Source organism: Eretmochelys imbricata, chromosome 14 (genome assembly GCF_965152235.1).
Source record: "Eretmochelys imbricata isolate rEreImb1 chromosome 14, rEreImb1.hap1, whole genome shotgun sequence".
Taxonomy (NCBI): Eukaryota; Metazoa; Chordata; order Testudines; family Cheloniidae; genus Eretmochelys; species Eretmochelys imbricata.
This window is the reverse complement of record NC_135585.1, coordinates 26579197-26600406: the sequence shown is the minus strand read 5'-3', so window position 1 is coordinate 26600406 and position 21210 is coordinate 26579197. Positions and strand designations below refer to the sequence as shown.

The window sequence follows — 21210 nt, the reverse complement described above, 5'->3', positions numbered from 1 at the left end:
TGCTTCCAGCATCATGGTCAAATCACTAGTCTGCTTCCATGGCAGAGGCTTGCTGCATGGCTGTTCTTACATTCTACACAAAGAGTCATGCAATGGGTGTAGTGCACAGTCACTGAAGAACAGAGCTTGCTCTGTACCAGGAAGCAAGGTCCTCAGTTTCTCCCGGCAGCAGTACATCCCTGGCAGCTAGAAACTTCTGACAGGAAGAACAGACATCTGGCTTCTTAACCCTGGAATGTTGGGAGCTTAAGGCATAGCACAATGGGAACTGATGTGATGATCAAATGTGACAGAGACACTCCCTACAGACAATAAATACAAGGTATCTGGTAGCAGAGCAACCCTTTTGCCGTCCTGTACCTCTGCTGACCCTTTACAGAACCCATTGGCCTGGTTAAACCAGTGAAACCATCACATATCACTAATCAGATCAGTCTATATTTCCATGTCCACAGGTCTGATATCTCCAGTTTTGTGTTCTTGTACCCACAGTTCCCTGTCTTTGGCAGGCTCCACTTTTTGAAGTAACTGATCGACAGGCTCTATTGTCTAAAAAGATCAGAATGAGAAGCAAATTGTCAAAAGCACATATCAGAACAGCAATTCCTTGCAACTGAATCAGCTGTGTCACTGTCACAGGAGTAACAGCCTCCTCTCAATTAGCTGGATCCATAAATGGGAGGTCAGACAAAATACAGGCTTTGCAGTAGGAATCATACCATTGGTGAGGCAAGTCCAGTGTATGCTGCATCCAATTCCTGGTGTGACAGTAGGGTTGCCAACTTTCTAATCACACAAAACTGAACATCCTAGCCCTGCACCTTCCCTGAGGCCACGCCCCCTTCCCTGAGGCTCTGCCCTCCGCTCACTACATTTCCCCTCCCTTGGTGGCTCACTTTTCCGCACCCTCACTCACTTTCAAAGGGCTGGGGTGCGGGAGGCGGTGAGGGCTGTAACTGGGGGTGTGGGCTCCAGAGTGGGGCCAGAAATGAGGGGTTCAGGGTGCGGGGAAGGCTCTGGGCTGGAGGTTGGGGTGCAGAAGAGGGTGAGGGCTCCATCTGGGGGTGCGGGCTCGGGGGTGGGGCTGGGTATGAGGGGTCCGGGGTGCTGGAGAGGGGTCCAGGCTGGGGGGTGGGGCAGAGCGATTTGGGGTGCAAGAGGGGATTCTGGGTTTGGGGGAGGCTCAGGCTGGGGCAGGGGGTTGGGCCTCAAGGTTGGGGCACAGGCTTACCTCCGTCGGCTCCCAGTCAGCAGCGCAGTGTGTGGGGCTAAGGCAGGCTAATTCCTACCTGTCCTGTCTCCACGCTGCACCCTGGAAGGGGCCCCTGTGCTAGGCACTGTACAGACAGTCCCTGCCCTGAAAAGCTTACAAACTATGAACAGCCAAGACAACCAAAGGGTAGAACAAAGGGAGCACAAGTGTCCCTATTTTACAGATGGGAACTGTAGGCAGAGGGAGAGTAAGTGACTTACCCAAGGTCACTCAGAGAATCTGTGGCAGAACTAGCCCAGAATTCCTGAGTCGTAGGCCACTGCCTGAACCACAAGACTATCCTTCCACTCTCTGTTTTCACTGGCTTGTTATTGTGACAAATGTCTTGCACAGGTTGAGTTTTTGGAAATGTCTGAGCAAAAATGGTTCAGGTTTTGTAAGAACAAAGTTAATGGGGAAAAAATCTGCCAATTAAAAAAAAAATCAAACCATTGCTTGAAGACCTCTAGATCTTCATGGGCTTGGGGCAGGAACTTGGAATTTCCAGGGGGATAGTCATAGGGTCAGAAAAATGTCTTACACTGTCCCCTCAAAAATCTGTCTCAATTTAGCCAAAGTTCTAAAATGTGGAAAATCACCATTTGCAGCTGAACTTCTTCAATGATTGCTCAATCTTGCCACATTGTATTGTTTTGGAGTGATTGCATGGAACTCAAGTATCAGAGGGGTAGCCATGTTAGTCTGGATCTGTAAAAGCGGCAAAGAGTCCTGTGGCACCTTATAGACTTACAGACGTATTGAAGCATATGCTTTCATGGGTGAATACCCACTTCTTCAAATGCATGTAGTGGAAATTTCCAGAGGCAGGTATAAATATGCAAGCAAGAATCCCTGATTGAACTAACCTCATTATCCCTAGCCTGATTCTTGCTTGCATATTTATACCTGCCTCTGGAAATTTCTACTACATGCATCTGAAAAAGTGGGTATTCACCCACGAAAGCTTATGCTCCAGTATGTCTGTTAGTCTATAAGGTGCCACAGGACTCTTTGCCGCTTTTGCATGGAACCGTGTTTCCATACGGGTTTCAGGCAAAATCCCTGCACCTGCACATCAAAATACTCTTTGATCTATGGCAGGAGCACCTCCTCTCTGTACTGAATGGGGAGTTAAGAATTATTTCCCATATTTTACAGATAGGATCACTGAAGACTAGAACAGTTGCTTCTGGGACAGCTTGGAATAGAACCCCAATTCCTGACCTATGCTTCTCAAAAAGGAAGTTCCACATCTAAGTGTTTCATCTTGCTTTCTGTAAAATTCTGTTCTTTGCTTACCACTACAAGCTCACTGATAAATGTACACATCATTTTATACAACAGCACACAGAAATCCTAATTCCCAATTGGCTGATCTAACTAGTAGATCACACTTCCCTCCAAGAGCTAGGAACAAAACCCGATTTGTAGCATTCTGCTGCTTAGCAAATAGTTGCACATGTGTTGATCCATTTTTCTTAAAACATGTGACCAGTCCCCTCCTCTTTCCCCTTCCAGGGAATTCCCAACAAAAATTATACGAAAAGAATGGTCAAACATTTGTAAAATGAAGGACTCCAATCCCAGAACTAAGGCTGCATTTGCAACCTTAATTTGGCCCCTTGTGTGTTTGCATTATGGAAAAGTCTTTAATTGCACGATCATGTACTATTATTTTCACAGGACACCTGCCTCATATGGTGCACAGGATGGATGTTAAAAGAGGCAGGGCTGTGTAGTGAATGAGGCTGTCCATAGCAGAAAATAGAAAGTATGCAGTAACTGTGGTAGTGAATTGCAGAAAGGGAAAACAGGAGCTTGTGTTTAAAGCAGTCTTCCTGGGACTTGTGAAATCTGGGTTCTTTCCTCGGCTCTGCAACAGAGTTCCTATGTGATATTAGGCATACTACTTAAAATGAAAATTTTCAGAGGTGGCCACTAATTATGTGTTCCTATTTTGTGGGTGACCAGCCCGAGACATCTGAGGCCTGATTTGCACTAGCTCAACAACTCAGAAAAACTGATCACCCAATCACTGTGGCACCCAAAATTACTGGGGACTTTTGCAATTTGAGTTTAATTTCTCTGTACCTCCTGTCCCCATTCGTAAAATGGGGATACTAATACTTCCCTGCCTTCGAGGTGTTGTAAAGGTAAATTCATGAATGTTTGTGAGACTCAGACACTATGGTGATGAGCACCACAGAAACACCGATGAAGAAATAAAAACTGAGTGTAATGTTTAGATGGTTTGTAGTAATGGAGGCACATGTTGAATGCCGAGGATAAACTACATGATCATCCAGTGAATAAAATATGTGATCACGTACTTAGAGAGTACCGTAATGCACATGCTCAAGGATCCAAATTAAGATTGCACCGGCAGCTGTAACTCTGGTATTTCCTGACTTTTAGATGCTTGACTTTTCAACCATTCTTTTAACATATTTTCTTTTGAATATTATTATCCTGGGGAGACTGGCCCTTTAAGGAGAGTCACGGCCCAGACTGCCCAGTGACTGCCTTCTTAAGGTCTATCTAGGAGTAATTCACTGTCCTAGGTGGCTGCTTAGTGGTTAATTAGTAAACAAGCACCTGGAGCTAATAAAAAAGGCTACCTGAGTTTGGTTAGGGAAACTGCTCTCAGACAGAGGGGCTCATGGAGAGAGGAGCAATCCCAGAGAAAAGGTTCTCCCAGGGAAAGGACAGGAGCAGCCCAGGAGAATGAACTGGGAGCCATTAGGGACTTACTCAGCAAAGAGCAGCATGGTCTGGGAAGAGTGGCAGCCAGCAGAACGCCCCGCAGAGGCCCACACCCCAGACAAGGAATTCAGTGTGCAAGTGCTCCATGGCTAAAGGACCAAGATGTAAGACTAGTTACACCCAGAAGCAGAGGGTTTCCAGTGGAGAGCTGACTGAAGATTTTGCTTATGTTTTGTGTTGTTCTTTTCTATTTCATAAAAGAGACCCACAGAAGAAGGTGCTCTGTGATTCCCAAAGGCCTGCTTGGAACTGTTTATTGCCTGGGTGAGGGGAAACCAAGGCAGGGCTCACCCACGGCACCAGGCCTGCGTGCAGTGGGGAGCACTGGTGCAACCTGCATTATGACAATTATCTCTATATGTTATGATGTATACGGCTATGATTATATGATTTCTGTAATGTGAATATATACCTCCAAATATATCACAATATACTGAATACCACGTGCATCAGAATACATACCACATATGCAAGTATTTGAAAAGGTGCCAGTTTTACAAGATCTTACATTTTCATTTTGAAATAATGGTTGCTGTGATTACCATCTTTCCTGCAACAATGAAGGACTGTGTGTGCTGCTGGGAGAGTGATAAGCATCTATCTAGGAGAGGTGTAAATTAAAGTAAGGGGCTGCTTTGCCTTATGCCTTCCTGTCAAGCACTTCTCAGCCACATCCTGCACCACAGGGCTTTCACCACAGGGCTTTCCATTCCAGTGGACGTGCCCCTTCTGACCAGCTTCTCTGCTCTTCCATCTGTCTCACCCCCAGACTCTGGATGTCTCTGGAGATTCATGGTAGGTGCACAACCACAGACTCCCAAACTGGCACCACTTACATCTTAGTCTCCACTAGACAGTGGAATTTAGCACACTGTATACAAGACCAGGCTTGAGTTCAGCAGAGCCTCACTACAGCTCTTGGACCAAAGGGACCTAAAGGAAGAGTAGACTCACGCTTTGGTTGAACATGTCTGTCTCGTGCCGCAGCTGTGTGTACTGGCAAAGGTGCTGCCGAATCATTTCCACCCGCTCCACCTCCAGCCTCTCCAGCTCCTGTGAGAGAAAAATAGGCCCATATCTTGATCAGTGGCTATGCCCAGAGTGCTGCATGCAGGCCCAGCATAGGGTTTTCTAATGGTCAAGGTTCCCACCACTGGCGACAGCTGGGGCAGCTACCCCAGGTCTGGGCTTCAGAGCCGGGCTGTGTGCACAGTGTCTCAGTAAGTATACTTAGTGCAAGAGCAGGAGCAGCAACAGCAGGTCTGGCCTGTGCCCAGTGCCACTGGTGGGGGAACCAGTAAGGAGACAGTGCAGCAGGGAAGGAGACTTGTGCAGTTCCTCAACAATTCTGAACCTTGCCCAAGGTGAGAGTCCTTAGAGATGGGAAAAGGCAGAAACTACAGGATCTGTGGAGGGCTGTTGCCTCTGGAGGCAGGGGCAGGACAGGGACAACGAGGCCCTGTTTCCTGGCTGCAGCCCAGCTTATTGTGCTGCTAGCTCCAGAAGTTACCCTGGAAGCACTGCTCTGGAGTCCTGGCGACATGGGTTTATGCCCAGAGGGCTCATTCACTGGGGGAATGGCTATGTGTAAATTAGCTTCCCATAACTCAGCCAGCAGTGGACACAATCAAGGTTTTGTCCCTGCCTATCCTTTTCTGCCCCCACTGAGGTCAGCTGAGCCTCAGGCCACTGTGCATCTGAAGAAGTGGTTTTTTACCCACCAAAGCTTATGCCCAAATAGATCTGTTAGTCTTTAAGGTGCCACTGGACTCCTTGTTGTTTTTGTGGATATAGACTAACACAGCTCCCCCCTTATACTTGTGCCTCTTGGATTCTGATGATGTATCCAAGCCCCCTGAACATGGTCCCTGCCTGCTTTTTGACGCTGCTGAGAGAGTTTGGCCTGTAAGACTTGTCAGGCCAGAAAGCTGTTCTGTCAGGAAGAAAGCTCTGTCTCTTACAATGACATGCAAAGGAGCAAACTTCTGCCTTCCATCATGAGAAACAGTGTCTGCCTTCACATCACCTCCTCCCTGGGTAACCCATTCCAGAGCTTCACCACTCTCCTAGTGAAATAGTGTTTCCTAATATCCAACCTAGACCTCCCCTACTGCAACTTGAGACCATTGCTCCTTGTTCTGTCATCTGCCACCACTGAGAACAGCCTAGTTCCATCCTCTTTGGAACCCCCTTAAGGTAGTTGACATGCTCCATAGCTGGAACTGGAGCCAGAATGGAGGGCTGTTTTGGAACCAACGGCCGCCTTGATTTAGGGGGTGCCAACTTGGAAGGCATGCGTAGCTTGATGGTTGGTACCGATGGATCTGCCAACCTGTGCAATTTTTATCATGCTTTTGTGCCTTGGAACGTACCACTTCTCCGGGTTAGAACTCATGGGCATCGCTCTTCTTGGGCCTGGAAGAAGACTTACTGCCATGCTTATAAGCATGCTTCCTTGCCTCCCAACTAGGTACCGGTATGGGGTCCATAGTACTGGTACTGGCAGAACGAGACTCGATCTTCCTGGTGGAGGTGTGCTCCTGGGTTTCTCAGGCCAATATACAGGGGGGTTCCCCAGGCTGGATCTGACTGAGGCCTCATGGAGACCTCCACAAAATTTTTCTTGAGGCGGAGAGCACAGCCCTCTTGGGTACAGCTTGGGAAGGACAGGCAGATACTGCACCTGGATGAAATGTAGGCTTCTCCCAAACACTAGAGACAGAGTTGGCACTTGTTGTTGACCAAGAACAAATGCAGGCAGGATGCACAGATCTTGAACCCTAGCATCTCTGGAATAATTCAGTACCCATTCGTGGGTGCTGGGTGGGGAGGGGGAGACTGGTGAAAAAAACGGATCCCCAAAGTCTCTTAATTCCCCAAATTAACACTAAAAACACTAAAACTACAAGTAAAAACAAGAAAAATTATGCACAATTCTAAAACTCTTTTTTAAATGCGTCAGTGAGAGATGAGGGGACACTAACAACTCTGACTTTGTCCATGGGGAGAAGAAACTGAGGGTGTGGTCAGTCCACCCCGCCCTTTATCGCCTCGGACAAAACCATGAGGCAGAGCAAGGGCACAAGTGTGGACCTACAGACACTACTTTCAAATTCTTTGGCTCCGGACACATGTGCATGTGTAAACCCTCACTTGATAACAATAGGGACCATCACTCGAAAACGAACCAAACAATTCTTTGTGGGGAGGATCGTGTGACTGATTTGCATGTGGTTAAGGACACCTCTAAGCTGGAGCTGAAGGTATAAATTCCAGCTTGGACAGAAATACCCAAACTGGCTTTGATTGAGCTAGTGCGCTCTAAAGAGCAGCGTAGCACGGGCAGTGGGACTTGCTAGCCACCCCAGTACATTTCTGCCCAGGGCCTAGGTGCAGCTAGCCCATCTTGCTGCTTGAGCTGTGGTGACTACACATCTATTTTTAGTATGCTAGGTCAATCAAAAATAGTGCACGTACATCTATCTGAGCTGGAAATGACATCTCCAGCTGCCATGTAGGCATACCCTTAGACAGAAACTTCCCTGAGGAAGTTAAATAAAGAAAATTTAAAAAAAAATCAAAATCTGAGTATGGGTTTCATTTGGAACTGAACTGCATTTCGGTCAAGAGTCTTTATGTGTATGAAGATATAGCCTTATGGGGACATTTCTCAACCTACTTTGATTTAAAACAAATCTTTCATGTTGCTTGTTGGGCAGTGGCCTCTGTCTGCTGCTGCAGGACTTGTGAGCTCTATCAACTCCCCAGGAATGAGACTCCTGCTCCTTTACACCAGTACACAGCAAGAGTCATTGCGCCATGGATGTCAATGGATTTGCCCCAGTGTAAGTGAGAGAAGAATCAATCCAGCCCCACAATAGGAGAGACAGATAATTACTTATCGTCAGTCATTCTGCTTCTCTGAAGAGATCACCTCTCAGGATTTTCACTCACCCACCTGCCTCCCCTGGGAGTTAATGGACTTTGAGTGTTGAATGCTGGGTCTGCCCAATGGGCACGCAGTTCTGAACTGCCCAGGGCTGATCTAGAATGGCTCATTCCTTTGTATTTGTTTGAAGAAAAAAATGGGTTACTTTTTAATTGCCTGTCAGGAGAGCTCCAACTTCCTATTCTTAAAAGGAACCGGCTGCAATCTTTAAAGCCCCTGAGGTACCGCTGTTTGGAGCATGCCCACAGGGAGCTTGTGAGGTTGACTGGAGAAGAGCCCTGCAGCCCACTTACAGGTGCTTCAGAAGGTCTTAAATTACTCCTTCGGGAATCATGCACCACTGCGCAATGCAGAATTTTGCAGAAATTAACGTTGTGCGCACAGACTTTCCTTTCCCCCACAGAAATGGGCTGCAGTGCTGCTAGCCACCACTAGGGGCCGCTGGACCCAGCAGAGCCCAGATCGCAGACAGAAGACACTACTGAGGAGCTAGAGAGTTCCTGGCCGCTGCAGTTCCCAGCATGCCCTGAGGGAAGGAGAGGGCGGTGCACAGGAAACTCCGTGCAAGCCTGGGATGGAGCATCAGAATGTTACTCCCTCTGGATCCCTGCGCTCTGGAGGGAGGTTGTGGGTATCTGGGCCAGGGGGGCCCCGGGGCTGAGCTCTGGGGTGGGGAAGGGGAGTTGTGAGTATTTGCCCCCCTGGCTGGGCTCGGGCGGGAGTGGGGAAGGGGGCAGAGAAACAGGAACTGGGTTGTCATAGGGGTTTCTTTAACTCTCTACTCCTGGGGGAATTTTTGTGTGTCTGTATTGTTACAGACATACTTGCTGACAGGAATTTTGAAATAAATTACCAAACTAATTGAAACTGGCATCATTATGTAGTGTTATTTTGACAAATAAAATTTGCAGAATTCTGCAGAATTTTAAAATATTGTGTACTGAATTTTTATTTTTTTGGCACAGAATGCCCCCAGCAGTATTAAATACATAAATGCCAGGACATTTCCCACATGAGTAACCCCGGAAGTATGAGCCCCAAGAACGAGAGTTCTGTGATATGATGCCTTCAGAGAAGCAGAATTACCAGCAATTATCTCACTCTATGTGCTAAATTGCAAAACCATGGGATAAAAAATGATTGCAAACCTTATTAATTTATAAATTTATTCACAATTTAGCACGAATCTTTTACTGCTCTGCCCTCTTCCCACTACCCCAATTTTCATGACCTGCTTCCACCATTCCTAACACCTGAGCAGCTTCAAACTACTGCCCCTTTACACTCATACTGTGAGGAAAATGTTTTCTTTTTTCTCCCCAAATGACATTATGCTTAATTTCCTGGATGAGCAACATAGTGGCAGGTTAAAGTCTGTTATCTCTTCTGTATTGTGGCTACAAATGGAGAGATACTAGGGTGATCAACACGAATAGATTATCTTGAAGGGCTTTCATCACAAGGAGAAATAAATAAAAGAGCAGTATTAGAAACACAAAGTGCTACACACTGATACATACCAGAGTGCTGGTCACCATTTCTTCAAACCACTTGGATTGGGCTTGATTATAAAGATCCACACAACGCATCAGGTCATCTCCTGGAAAGATCAAGATAGCAGTAAGTCATCCTCCTAGTCCTTGTAAAGGAGCGGAGTAGGAAGTGACAGGTTACTTTTCTTTTATAGTCATATATTTGAAGGCCATTAGGTCACCTAGTTTGACCCCCTACATAGAACAGCCATAATTTCTGGTTGAACTAGAGCACATCTGTATTACATTTGTTATGTGCAAACAGAAAACAATCCCACCATATACTCTGTGCTAGAAAAGGGCCAGTTGGCCAGTTTTCCAAAGCTGAAAACATTTATTAGAAAAAACTAATGGGGGGGAGGGGATTTACACATAAAAATGTGAACAATAATTGGGACTCCTTTAAAAACATTTTACTAGAAGCCCAAAAAGCCACAATTCTGCCATCATGAAAGAAGGCAACTTCAGTTAAAAATACATCCTGGTTAAGATGAAAAGTGAAAGCAGCAATAAAAAGTTTAAAAACAGCAACTTATGACAAACTGAAACTAGGAGAACTTGAAAACGATGAATTCTGGACCTGCCTGGTAGCAACTCCACAGTTAAGACTGCATTTGAAAATGGGTTTAACATGGGGTATAAACCCTGTTTTGTGCTGAAACTAGATGGCCATGGAATTTTAAAAATATATCAGGAAGAAATGGTTACTTACTGTAACTGTGGTTCTTCGAGATGTGATACGGCCGTGTATTCCACTCAGGTGTGTGCATGCCCAGAGCATCTGGAGCCAGAGAACTGTACCTAGCAATACCTGTAGAAGGGCGGCATTCGTACCTCACGGCCATAGCCTGTCCCCTGGGCATATGAGGCAGCACCGATATGACCCCCCTCAGTTCCTTCACACCGAACGCCCAGAGACGAAACTCTGATGCAGAGGTAGTGGAGGGTGGGTGGTGGAATACATGTCTGCATCACATTTCGAAGAAATACAATTACAGTAAGTAACGGTTTCTCCTTCTTTGAGTAGGTGCAGCTGTGTATTTTATTTAGGTGATTCACAAGCAGTACCCCCAGGGGTGGGGCTCAGAGTCTATTTAAACAGATTGCAGGACCGCTTTCTCAAAGTTTGCATCTACTCTGGATGCCACAGTAATGGCATAATGGTTCGTAAATGTACGTCTGTATCAACAACCATGCAGCAGCCCTGTAAATATCCAATATTGAGACATCACTTAAGAACGCTAGTGATGTAGCCTGTGCTCTCGCAGAATGGGCTTGGACCTGCTGAGGGGGCACAGCTGAAGGTGTTTCATATGCAGTCTTGATGCAGGGAGTTCTCCACTTAAAGAGTTTGTCTGAGAGGAGATTGCCTGTCCTTTCATACAGTCTGCATCCGACACAAACAGATGAGGTGAAGCATGGAAGAGTTTAGTCCTGTCCAGGTAGAAGGTCAGACATTGTCTGACATCTAATGTGTGAGGACTGCTCCTCCAGGAATGAATGCGGCTTAGAAAAAAAACCCAGGCAAATATACCACCTTGTTCAAATGAAACAGAGATCACACTGGTAAAAACTTTGGGTGTGGTCATAAAGTTACTGTGTCGGTGGAGATGTGTGAGAATTCCGTATACACCCTCCTTGCAGACATAATGGCTATCAGGAATGTGGTTTTCTGAGACAAAAAGGGCAGTGGACAGGACATCAGGGGCTTGAATGGAGGGCTTAGTAAGAGCTGCCAGACCCATGTTTAGATTCCACAAGGGAACAGGCTCTAAGACTGGAGAACTTAAACGGAGAAGTCCTTTTAGAAATCTTGTTGCCATGGCATTAGAAAAAATTGATTTTCCCTGAATAGGGGAGTGAAACTCTGATATCGCTGCCAGAGGCTCTCTCAGTGAACTGAGCACAAGACCCAGTTTCTGAAGATATAGCAGGTACTCCAAGTTGTCCTGGATAGAAGATTGCATCAGTTACATCCCGCAGGCCAAGGACCACACCGAAAACCTCTTCTACTTCGTTACATAGGCCATCCTAGTAAAGGGCTTCCTACTATTAAGTATAGGTTTCAGAGTAACAGCCGTGTTAGTCTGTATTCGCAAAAAGAAAAGGAGTACTTGTGGCACCTTAGAGACTAACCAATTTATTTGAGCATGAGCTTTCGTGAGCTACAGCTCACTTCATCGGATGCATACCGTGGAAACTGCAGCAGACTTTATATATACACAGAGAATATGAAACAATACCTCCTCCCACCCCACTGTCCTGCTGGTAATAGCTTATCTAAAGTGATCATCAGGTTAGGCCATTTCCAGCACAAATCCAGGTTTTCTCACCCTCCACCCCCCCACACAAATTCACTCTCCTGCTGGTGATAGCCCATCCAAAGTGACAACTCTTTACACAATGTGCATGATAATCAAGTTAGGCCATTTCCTGCACAAATCCAGGTTCTCTCACTCCCTCACCCCCCTCCAAAAATCCACCCCCATACACACACAAACTCACTCTCCTGCTGGTAATAGCTCATCCAAACTGACCACTCTCCAAGTTTAAATCCAAGTTAAACCAGAACATCTGGGGGGGGGGGTAGGAAAAAACAAGAGGAAATAGGCTACCTTGCATAATGACTTAGCCACTCCCAGTCTCTATTTAAGACTGGGAGTGGCTAAGTCATTATGCAAGGTAGCCTATTTCCTCTTGTTTTTTCCTACCCCCCCCCCACCCCCGATGTTCTGGTTTAACTTGGATTTAAACTTGGAGAGTGGTCAGTTTGGATGAGCTATTACCAGCAGGAGAGTGAGTTTGTGTGTGTATGGGGGTGGATTTTTGGAGGGGGGTGAGGGAGTGAGAGAACCTGGATTTGTGCAGGAAATGGCCTAACTTGATTATCATGCACATTGTGTAAAGAGTTGTCACTTTGGATGGGCTATCACCAGCAGGAGAGTGAATTTGTGTGGGGGGGTGGAGGGTGAGAAAACCTGGATTTGTGCTGGAAATGGCCTAACCTGATGATCACTTTAGATAAGCTATTACCAGCAGGACAGTGGGGTGGGAGGAGGTATTGTTTCATATTCTCTGTGTATATATAAAGTCTGCTGCAGTTTCCACGGTATGCATCCGATGAAGTGAGCTGTAGCTCACGAAAGCTCATGCTCAAATAAATTGGTTAGTCTCTAAGGTGCCACAAGTACTCCTTTTCTTTTTACTATTAAGTAGGACTTGCTGAACTGCTGACAAGCACTGCTCTTCCTCTTCATCCAGTCATGCAGCAGCCATGCTGTAAAGTGCAGGGAGCTGAGCACAAGATGGAGGGTGGGGCTCTGGTTCTGAGTGGGCAAGTTGGGATAGGGAGGAAGAGGTACGGGAGGCTGAACCAACAGCGCAAGAAGGTCCAAGAAACAGCACTGTTTCAGCCATGCTGGAGCAATGAGGATGAGCTTGGTCCAATCCGCCTTGAACTTGAGGATGACCTGAGGAATGATCGGTACGGGGGGATGTTAGGATATAGATATTCAGGCCTGTCAGTAAAAGCCTATACTCTATGAATTTAGGTGTATTCTTATCACTTGGCTAGTTAGAGGTATAAAAGAAAGAATCAAAGTCACTGTCTGCCAGTGTAAAGTCCTTCTCTTACTGTGACAGTCTGAGGCCCTGTTCTTAGGCTAAGGCCTTTGGCTAAGCAACAGAGGCAGCCATAAGCTGGGAAGCGAACGGTCACATCCTCACATTCCAACCTAGTCACATTGAAAGAAGGTGCTATTGGGCTGTTAGGAATACAATCCTGTCCTGATAGTGCCTATCGCCTCCAGAGAAAGGGAAGTGCCTAGAAGATGTAAAAGGAAACTTAGTTTGATAGCATCCTGTCTGGCAAGAACTCACTTATCAATAGCTGCGATGTGAAATCCTCACTTCTGTATTATTTTGTCATTATAGTTACCACTTTGCTATTGTTTGTCTTTATAATCTCTGTCTGGTTCTGTGAGTGTTCCTGTCTGCTCTATAATTAATTTTGCTGGGTGTAAACTAATTAAGGTGGTGGGATATAATTGGTTACATAATTATGTTACAATATATTAGGATTGGTTACTTAAATTTCAGGAAAATGATTGGTTAAGGTACAGCTAAGCAGAACTCAAGTTTTACTATATAGTCTGCAGTCAATCAGGAAGTGGGTGGGTGTGTAGGTGGGGAAATTGGAATCAAGTTTTGCTGAAGGGGGAAATGGGAACAGGGAATGGGGGGGGGGGGAAATTGGAATCATATTTAGCTAAAGGGGGAAATGGGGACAGGGACACAGGTAAGCCTCTGTGGTGTCAGAGCTAGGAAGGGGGAACTAAGGAAGGAAACTGGAATCATGCTTGCTGGAAGTTCACCCCAATAAACATCGAATTGTTTGCACCTTTGGACTTCGGGTATTGTTGCTCTCTGTTCATGCAAGAAGGACCAGGGAAGTAAGTGGGTGAAGGAATAAGCCCCCTAACAGGGGAAGGCATATGGAAGAGCTGACTGCCAGTTACAGTGGAAGACATTGGAGAGGGAGCCTGGGCTGAGACCCCCCTGAGAGCAGAATAGGCGACACTTCCTTTTTTCCCTAGTTGCAAACAGGTCGATCGTAAGAATGCTCCACACTGAGAAGACGACCCAGAGGATGCTCTCCTTCAGGGACCGCTCATGACTCATGGAGAAAATCCCACTGACATGCTCCACGGAATGATTCTGCTCCCTGGGCAAGTGGAGAGCTATCCAATTGTTGATGCAGAATTGCCACAGGGTGTTGCCTCTAGGCAGAATAATATGGACTGTGCTCCCCTTGTTTGTTTACATAGCACATCATGGTGGTATTGTTGGTGAGTATGTGAGCCACTGAGTGTTTGATAGGGTCCCAGAAGACATGGCATGCCTTGGGAATGGCCTAAAGCTCCAGCACACTGATACAGCCCAATGGTTCCTATTCCGACCACAGGCCCTGCACCCTCAACGAATCCAGTTGCACCCCCCCAATCCAGAAGGGGAGTATCAATAACCACTGACTTGGTTGGAGAAGGCCGAGCAAAGGCAACAGTCTTGCAAACATTGCATGGGCACGTTCACCACTGTAAGGAGTCCAGGACTAGTGGGGGAGCCCAGGTTGACTTTCCAGTGTTTAAACCAAGACACAGATGGTTGAGCGAATGCAATGTGGTGTTGATGTGGGCAAGAACTTCCTCTCTGGAGACACCCCTTAGTAGCCAGTCATCAAGTTATGGGAAGATGTGGATTCCTTTCCTCCTAACATATCCCATAATCACAGTCAGGCATTTGGTGAATATTTGGGGATCGGAAGAGTGGCTGAATGGGCAAATCATATACTGAAAGTGGCATTCTCCTATAATGAAATGAAGAAGCTTCCTGTGGCTCTGCAGAATCACCACATACAAGTACATGTCCTGAAGGTTCAGAGCAGTGAACCAGCCAATCTGAGACAATGTGGGAAGGATAGTCAACAGAGTGACCATTTGGAACCTCACGTATTTGATAAATTTATTGAGGCTGCAAAGGTTGAGGATGGGTCTCATCCCACCCTTGCATTTGGTCACCTTTGCATCAGGAAGTGCTGGGAGTAGAGGCTGTGAAGTGGAACTTCCTCCACTGCTCCCATTGCCAGCAGAGAGTTGACCTGCTCAGTGAGCAGTGTCTCATGAGAGCGGTCCCTGAAGAGGCACAGGGAGCGAGAGTGGGGAGGAGGGATGGAGAAGAACTGGATGGCATAATATGATAGTGTCTAGGACCCTGTTGCCAGAAGTAATCGATCCCCAAGCATTGTAAAAGTGGGCCACCCTGTCCCCAAAGGGGCAGGAGAAAGAAGAGGGAAGAGCAACAACTGGACCAGTGCTCTGGACCAAGGAGTCAAAATGGGCATGTAAAGGGCACCACAGGAGCATGCAGGGCCTCGCCAAACCCCAAATGTAACTGCTTCCTCTTGTGAGATCTCTCTTTCTGGGGTAGTCCCAGTGTTTCGGGGGAAGGGATGCACAAAGCAGTCCTGTGGGCGATACTGCTGCTGCTGAGTACCACAGTGGCACCTCTGTGTTGATGGTGTGTACACCCCCAAGGACCTCCAGGTCACTCTGGAGTCCTTAAATGAGTGCAATCGGTCATTGATCTGGTTGCAGAACAAGGTCCGGCTGCCAAAAGGCAAGTCCTCAATGGCTTGCTAGACATCAGGAGTGATTCCAGAGTTTTCCAGCCAGGAAAACTCTCTCTCTCTCATAGTGACTGCAGAGGCCATCATCCTGACTGAAGTGTTCGCAACATCAAGGGCAGACAGCAGGGATGTCTTGGCCACCAAGCAGCCTTCTGTGACAAATGCGCAAACCTCACTTGAGGCCTCAGGTAGCTGGTCCACGAATTTGCACAGAGCTGTCCAATTAAGGAAATCGTATTTGGATAGCAAGGCTTGTTGATTGGTGATCCGCAGATGTAGGGACAAGGATGAGTAGATTTTCCTTCCCAGAAGGTCCAAGTGCTTGGAGTCTCCGTCTTTGGGGGTGGATTTGAATCTGACCTGTCAGGCCCTGTCATTCACCACCATTCCAATGAGAGAATTCAGGGCCGGATGGGAATAAAACCCCTCAAATCCCTGCACTGGAATGAAATAGTGCTTCTCCATGCACCTACCCACTGGCAGTACAGATGCCAGTGTGCTCCAGAGGGCTTTTACCAGTTCGAGGAGTGTGTCATTGATCAGGAAGGCAACTCTCCCAGGGACAGATGGCTGTAGACTGTCCACCAATTTGTGAGTGTTCTATGTAGGAACCCTGCCTGAATGCTGAGCTATGTGGCATAAAGTCTTCTGGTATGGAAGGGGAGGATGAACCAGGCAACACAGCATTATCTGGAGATGAGGACAAGGCTCTTGATTGAGCCAAAGATGGATCTTGCTCCTGGGATGACACACCCTGGTGGAAGGACTCCGGAGGCTCTATGGGGAGGAAACCTGCTGATGCCTGGGATCACGGCTTATCTGTAACCATCACTGTTGATCTGGCAGGTGATCTCACCTTTGAATGGAACAACAAGTGAGATCTCCACGAGCAAGCAGTGTCCCACTGGGTCCAAGGTGGCCACTGATATGGGTATGGCATCAGTAGCCAGCAGGCACCAGGCCAGGAGCTCATGGGGCACATGGCAATCCTGAGAGCCATAACCGTCCATTAGCAGCCCTCTGTGCTCATTGAGTTATATGGAATGGATGTGGAAGAGTCCCGGGATCTCGCTGACAGGGGTGGAACAATACCAGAGGGAGTAGGGCTCATGACTTCTGAGGAGAGGCTGAGGGAACTGGGCATATTTAGTCTGCAGAAGAGAAGAGTGGGGGGTGGGAAATTTGATAGCAGCCTTCAACTACCTGAAGGGGGGTTCCAAAGAGGATGGAGCTAGGCTGTTCTCAGTGGTAGCATATGACAGAACAAGAAGAATCATAGAATCATAGAATATCAGGGTTGGAAGGGACCTCAGGAGGTCATCTTCATAAATGATCTTATCTTCATAAATGATCTGGAGGATGGTGTGGATTGCACTCTCAGCAAATTTGCGGATGATACTAAACTGGGAGGAGTGGTAGATACGCTGGAGGGGAGGGATAGGATACAGAAGGACCTAGACAAATTGGAGGATTGGGCCAAAAGAAATCTGATGAGGTTCAATAAGGATAAGTGCAGGGTCCTGCACTTAGGACGGAAGAACCCAATGCACAGCTACAGACTAGGGACCAAACGGCTAGGCAGCAGTTCTGCGGAAAAGGACCTAGGGGTGACAGTGGACGAGAAGCTGGATATGAGTCAAGAGTGTGCCCTTGTTGCCAAGAAGGCCAATGGCATTTTGGGATGTATAAGTAGGGGCATAGCGAGCAGATCGAGGGACGTGATCGTTCCCCTCTATTCGACATTGGTGAGGCCTCATCTGGAGTACTGTGTCCAGTTTTGGGCCCCACACTACAAGAAGGATGTGGATAAATTGGAGAGAGTCCAGCGAAGGGCAACAAAAATGATTAGGGGTCTAGAACACATGACTTATGAGGAGAGGCTGAGGGAGCTGGGATTGTTTAGCCTGCAGAAGAGAAGAATGAGGGGGGATTTGATAGCTGCTTTCAACTACCTGAAAGGGGGTTCCAAAGATGATGGCTCTAGACTGTTCTCAATGGTAGCAGATGACAGAACGAGGAGTAATGGTCTCAAGTTGCAGTGGGGGAGGTTTAGATTGGATATTAGGAAAAACTTTTTCACTAAGAGGGTGGTGAAACACTGGAATGCGTTACCTAGGGAGGTGGTAGAATCTCCTTCCTTAGAGGTTTTTAAGGTCAGGCTTGACAAAGCCCTGGCTGGGATGATTTAACTGGGAATTGGTCCTGCTTCAAGCAGGGGGTTGGACTAGATGACCTTCTGGGGTCCCTTCCAACCCTGATATTCTATGATTCTATGATCTAGTCCAACCCCCTGCTCAAAGCAGGACCAATCCCCATCCCAGCCAGGGCTTTGTCAATCCTGGATTAAGGAGCAATGGTCTCAAGTTGCAGTGGGGGAGGTCTAGGTTGGATATTAGGAAAAACTATTTCACCAGGAGGGTGGTGAAGCACTGGAATGGGTCACCTAGGGAGGTGGTGGAATCTCCATCCTTAGAGGTTTTCAAGGCCCGGCTTGACAAAGCCCTGGCTGGGATGATTTAATTGGGGTTGGTCCTGTTTTGAGCAGGGGGTTGGACTAGATGACCTCCTGAGGTCTCTTCCAACCCTGATATTCTATGGTTGCATGATTCTGGTACTGGCTTTATCCCAACTACCAGGAGGGGTGCAGTGCTGAGAGATAGAAGGATTCAGCAGCATACTCAGTTGGAAGGGCTAACGAAGGTGCAGTCCTAGGAAAGTCTTGGACCAGTGATGAGGTCAGGACCAAAAATCAGAGGAGGTCTGCAGCTGACTGGTACACCTTATGCTGTGGATACAATTGGTACTGGCATTGTTAGCATCAGTACCTGACTAGACGGATGCCTGGAGGCTGGAACTGGAGTTGGGGGTACAGGGTTTCTGACCTCCCTACTCGGTACCAGAGAAGGGTCAGAGGTACCTGCACCATCCTGCATCGGCCACTGGCTGGTCCATGATCTTCCTGGGGGAGGCAGAAGGGTCGCCCGAGACCTGGAGAAGTCTCAATTGGTCTTACAAGACCTCTTCCTTGATGCTATCAATGGGGAGCAGCTCCTCCGCCTATTCGGGGAGGTGCCTGCCCCTGAATGGGTGGCAGTGCTCTCAGAGCCAGAGGGCAATCTTCAGCCCGATGAGGGCCTCGGTACTGGATCAGGCCACATGGCCTGTTTGAGCAGGTGCCGCTTGAGGTGAAGGTCCCGAGCCTTTTCTTGAAATATCTGCAGATTGAACAACGCTCTTTAAGGTGGGTCTCACTGAGACAAAGCAAGCGCCATGAATGGAGATCAATGTTAGGGATTGCTCCTCCACACAATGGACAATGTTTGAACTCACCATGGAGCCAGACTTTAACAACCAACACTCACTCACTTTTTACAATAAAACTAGGCTAGGACTAATTGTGAGGTTATGAGACTACAACCACACAGAGCTCTGAGTCCAGCCATGGGCAGTAAGAAGGAACTGAGGAGGGTCGGGGTGGCGGCACTCCATATGCCATGGGAGGGGCCACAGCCACGAGGTGCAAGCACAGCCCCTCTACAGGTACTGCTAGGCAAAACCTCCAGCTGTGGCATGCTAGGTGCACACACACCTAAGTGGAATACACGTCTGCACCTACTTGAAGAAGAACTTAGGGTCTAACCTGGTCCGCAGAGTGTGCTCACTTGCAAGAAGGTCACTACACATTGAGTTGGCAGGCCTGGAAGTTCAAGATAATTTTCCTAGTGATCTGAGCACACTTGACATGGAAATTACTGAGACCAGGTAAACACCGAAGCCCTTGATGGCATTTTAGAATACAACCACCCAGCTGCCTTTTCTAGTTGGTAACACTGCTACAGTATTTGCACTATTCCTTATAGGAAGCATGACGGGCTACTGCAGCAATCTCCCTCTACTCCCACTTAAATACAGAAAGGAGTTTCCTAAGTGTTTTAGTGAAGAAATACAGATGATAGTGTTTTGCTGGCACCCAGCCCCAGGTCTGTAGCAGACGCAATCCCAACAGTAGTACAGTGACCCAGTGTTTGCATGAGAACCAAGTTGTGGCAATGTTAAGGGAACACCCTGAAAGAACTGATGAGAATTGTTTCAGGACCAGTGACTGAGGGAGCCGAGCTGCTCCGTGTGATACAGGTTCACAATTCAGAGTACTTATGGGACAGATTTGCCATTGCTGTTCAAGGTTTGCACAGCAGTAACTGTGCTTCCCCCCCAGCCCCCCACCTGTGCCTGTTAAAGTGGGTCAACTCTTTCCTTTCACATGCAGACCTTGCAACACTTATCCACCTCTTTGTCACTTATCAGCATGGCACCTAAGCACCTCACAGTCTGTGATGAAGGTAGCTGCACAACTCTCCTGAGGGAGGGCAGTGCAATTCCCACCATTTCAGAGAGCAGGAACTGCAGCCCGAGAGGCTAGGTGACTAGCCCGAAGTCACACAGGGAGTGTGTGACACAGCAGGGAACTGAACCTGGTCTCCCCAGCCCACAGCTAGTGTCCTAACCACCAGACCATCCTGCCCCTTTAAGATTGCAAGACTAGACTACTCTAATACACTCTGCATGGGGACCATCACATGTGTGACTGCCTGGAAGATGAAGCTTGTGCAGAAATACAGCGGCCTGCTTGTTAGGGAGTGCCTTTACCAACGTGCTTTGGAAGCTGCACTGTCTGCCTAGCAGGTTCCAAGTGCAGATCAAAGTGTCCATTTGGACCTTCAAAGCACTCTCAGGTTTGGAGACTGGAAGACCACCTCTCCCTGGGCCAAACTGCTGGCTGTAAGCAGTGGAGCTCCCAGGGCAGGGGCAGCATGTTCTTTATGAATACGCTAGCCTCTGGAATTCCCTTCCCCCTGCTCCACAAGAGCCTGGATTTTTGGCCTTCTGCATGTACTGTAAGAGCTGTATTTTCCCCTCGCATTTGGAGAGAAGACTGATGAAAGGCAATGCTATTTTGCTTGTTGGCAGGCAGCTGTAGCTGTAATTTTCAGGGTAAGATGGGCAGCTCGTAAACAAGTTATTATATGAGTTTCCATCTCATTTCTTGCTGTGACACATCAAAGGACACAGAGCCTGGGGCGAGCACTGAGTTATTATTATACACAGCAATGAATAAGCTGCATTCTATGTATTCCAGGCTCCATTTTCCTTGTGCTCTGTCTCAGACAATGTCTAGAGCCTTGGCAACGGAGCAGCATTCCAGGGCCCATTAGCTAGCTACCTCCAGACTATGGATTTTACTTGCACTAACTGCGGTTTCTGCGAAGGCAGCGGAGCCCCGCCTGCGCTGGAAGCACTTAGCACCTCTCGGGATTTGGCTCTCTCAGACACCTTGGGGCTGAGCACCAGGAAAACCCTGGGTTAGGTTAGACGGGCTGAGGCCCAGAGATTTCTTTGAAAGCGTAAATCTGCTTCCAGGATTAAGCTATTCATTAGGGGTGGGGGGTCACTGTGATGAAGCCCCCTCACTAGCAGGGCCGGCTCAAGGCACCAGCTTTCTAAGCAGGTGCCTGGGGCGGCATTGAGAATG

General features: G+C 47.6%; 1 protein-coding gene across 2 annotated transcripts in view; it reads right to left on the bottom strand.

Annotated features, from left to right (window-relative positions):
- Positions 1–435: 435 nt before the first annotated feature.
- GAS7 (growth arrest specific 7) overlaps positions 436–21210 on the bottom strand; it is a 216901-nt gene continuing 196126 nt past the window's right edge. For both annotated transcript variants that reach the window (XM_077833933.1, XM_077833934.1), the window contains exons 12-14: positions 9485–9564; positions 4970–5068; positions 436–549 (exon numbers count right to left, since the gene is read on the bottom strand). In XM_077833933.1, the coding sequence (XP_077690059.1) occupies positions 436–549; positions 4970–5068; positions 9485–9564 (293 nt within the window). The remainder of the gene's footprint in view (positions 550–4969; positions 5069–9484; positions 9565–21210) is intronic.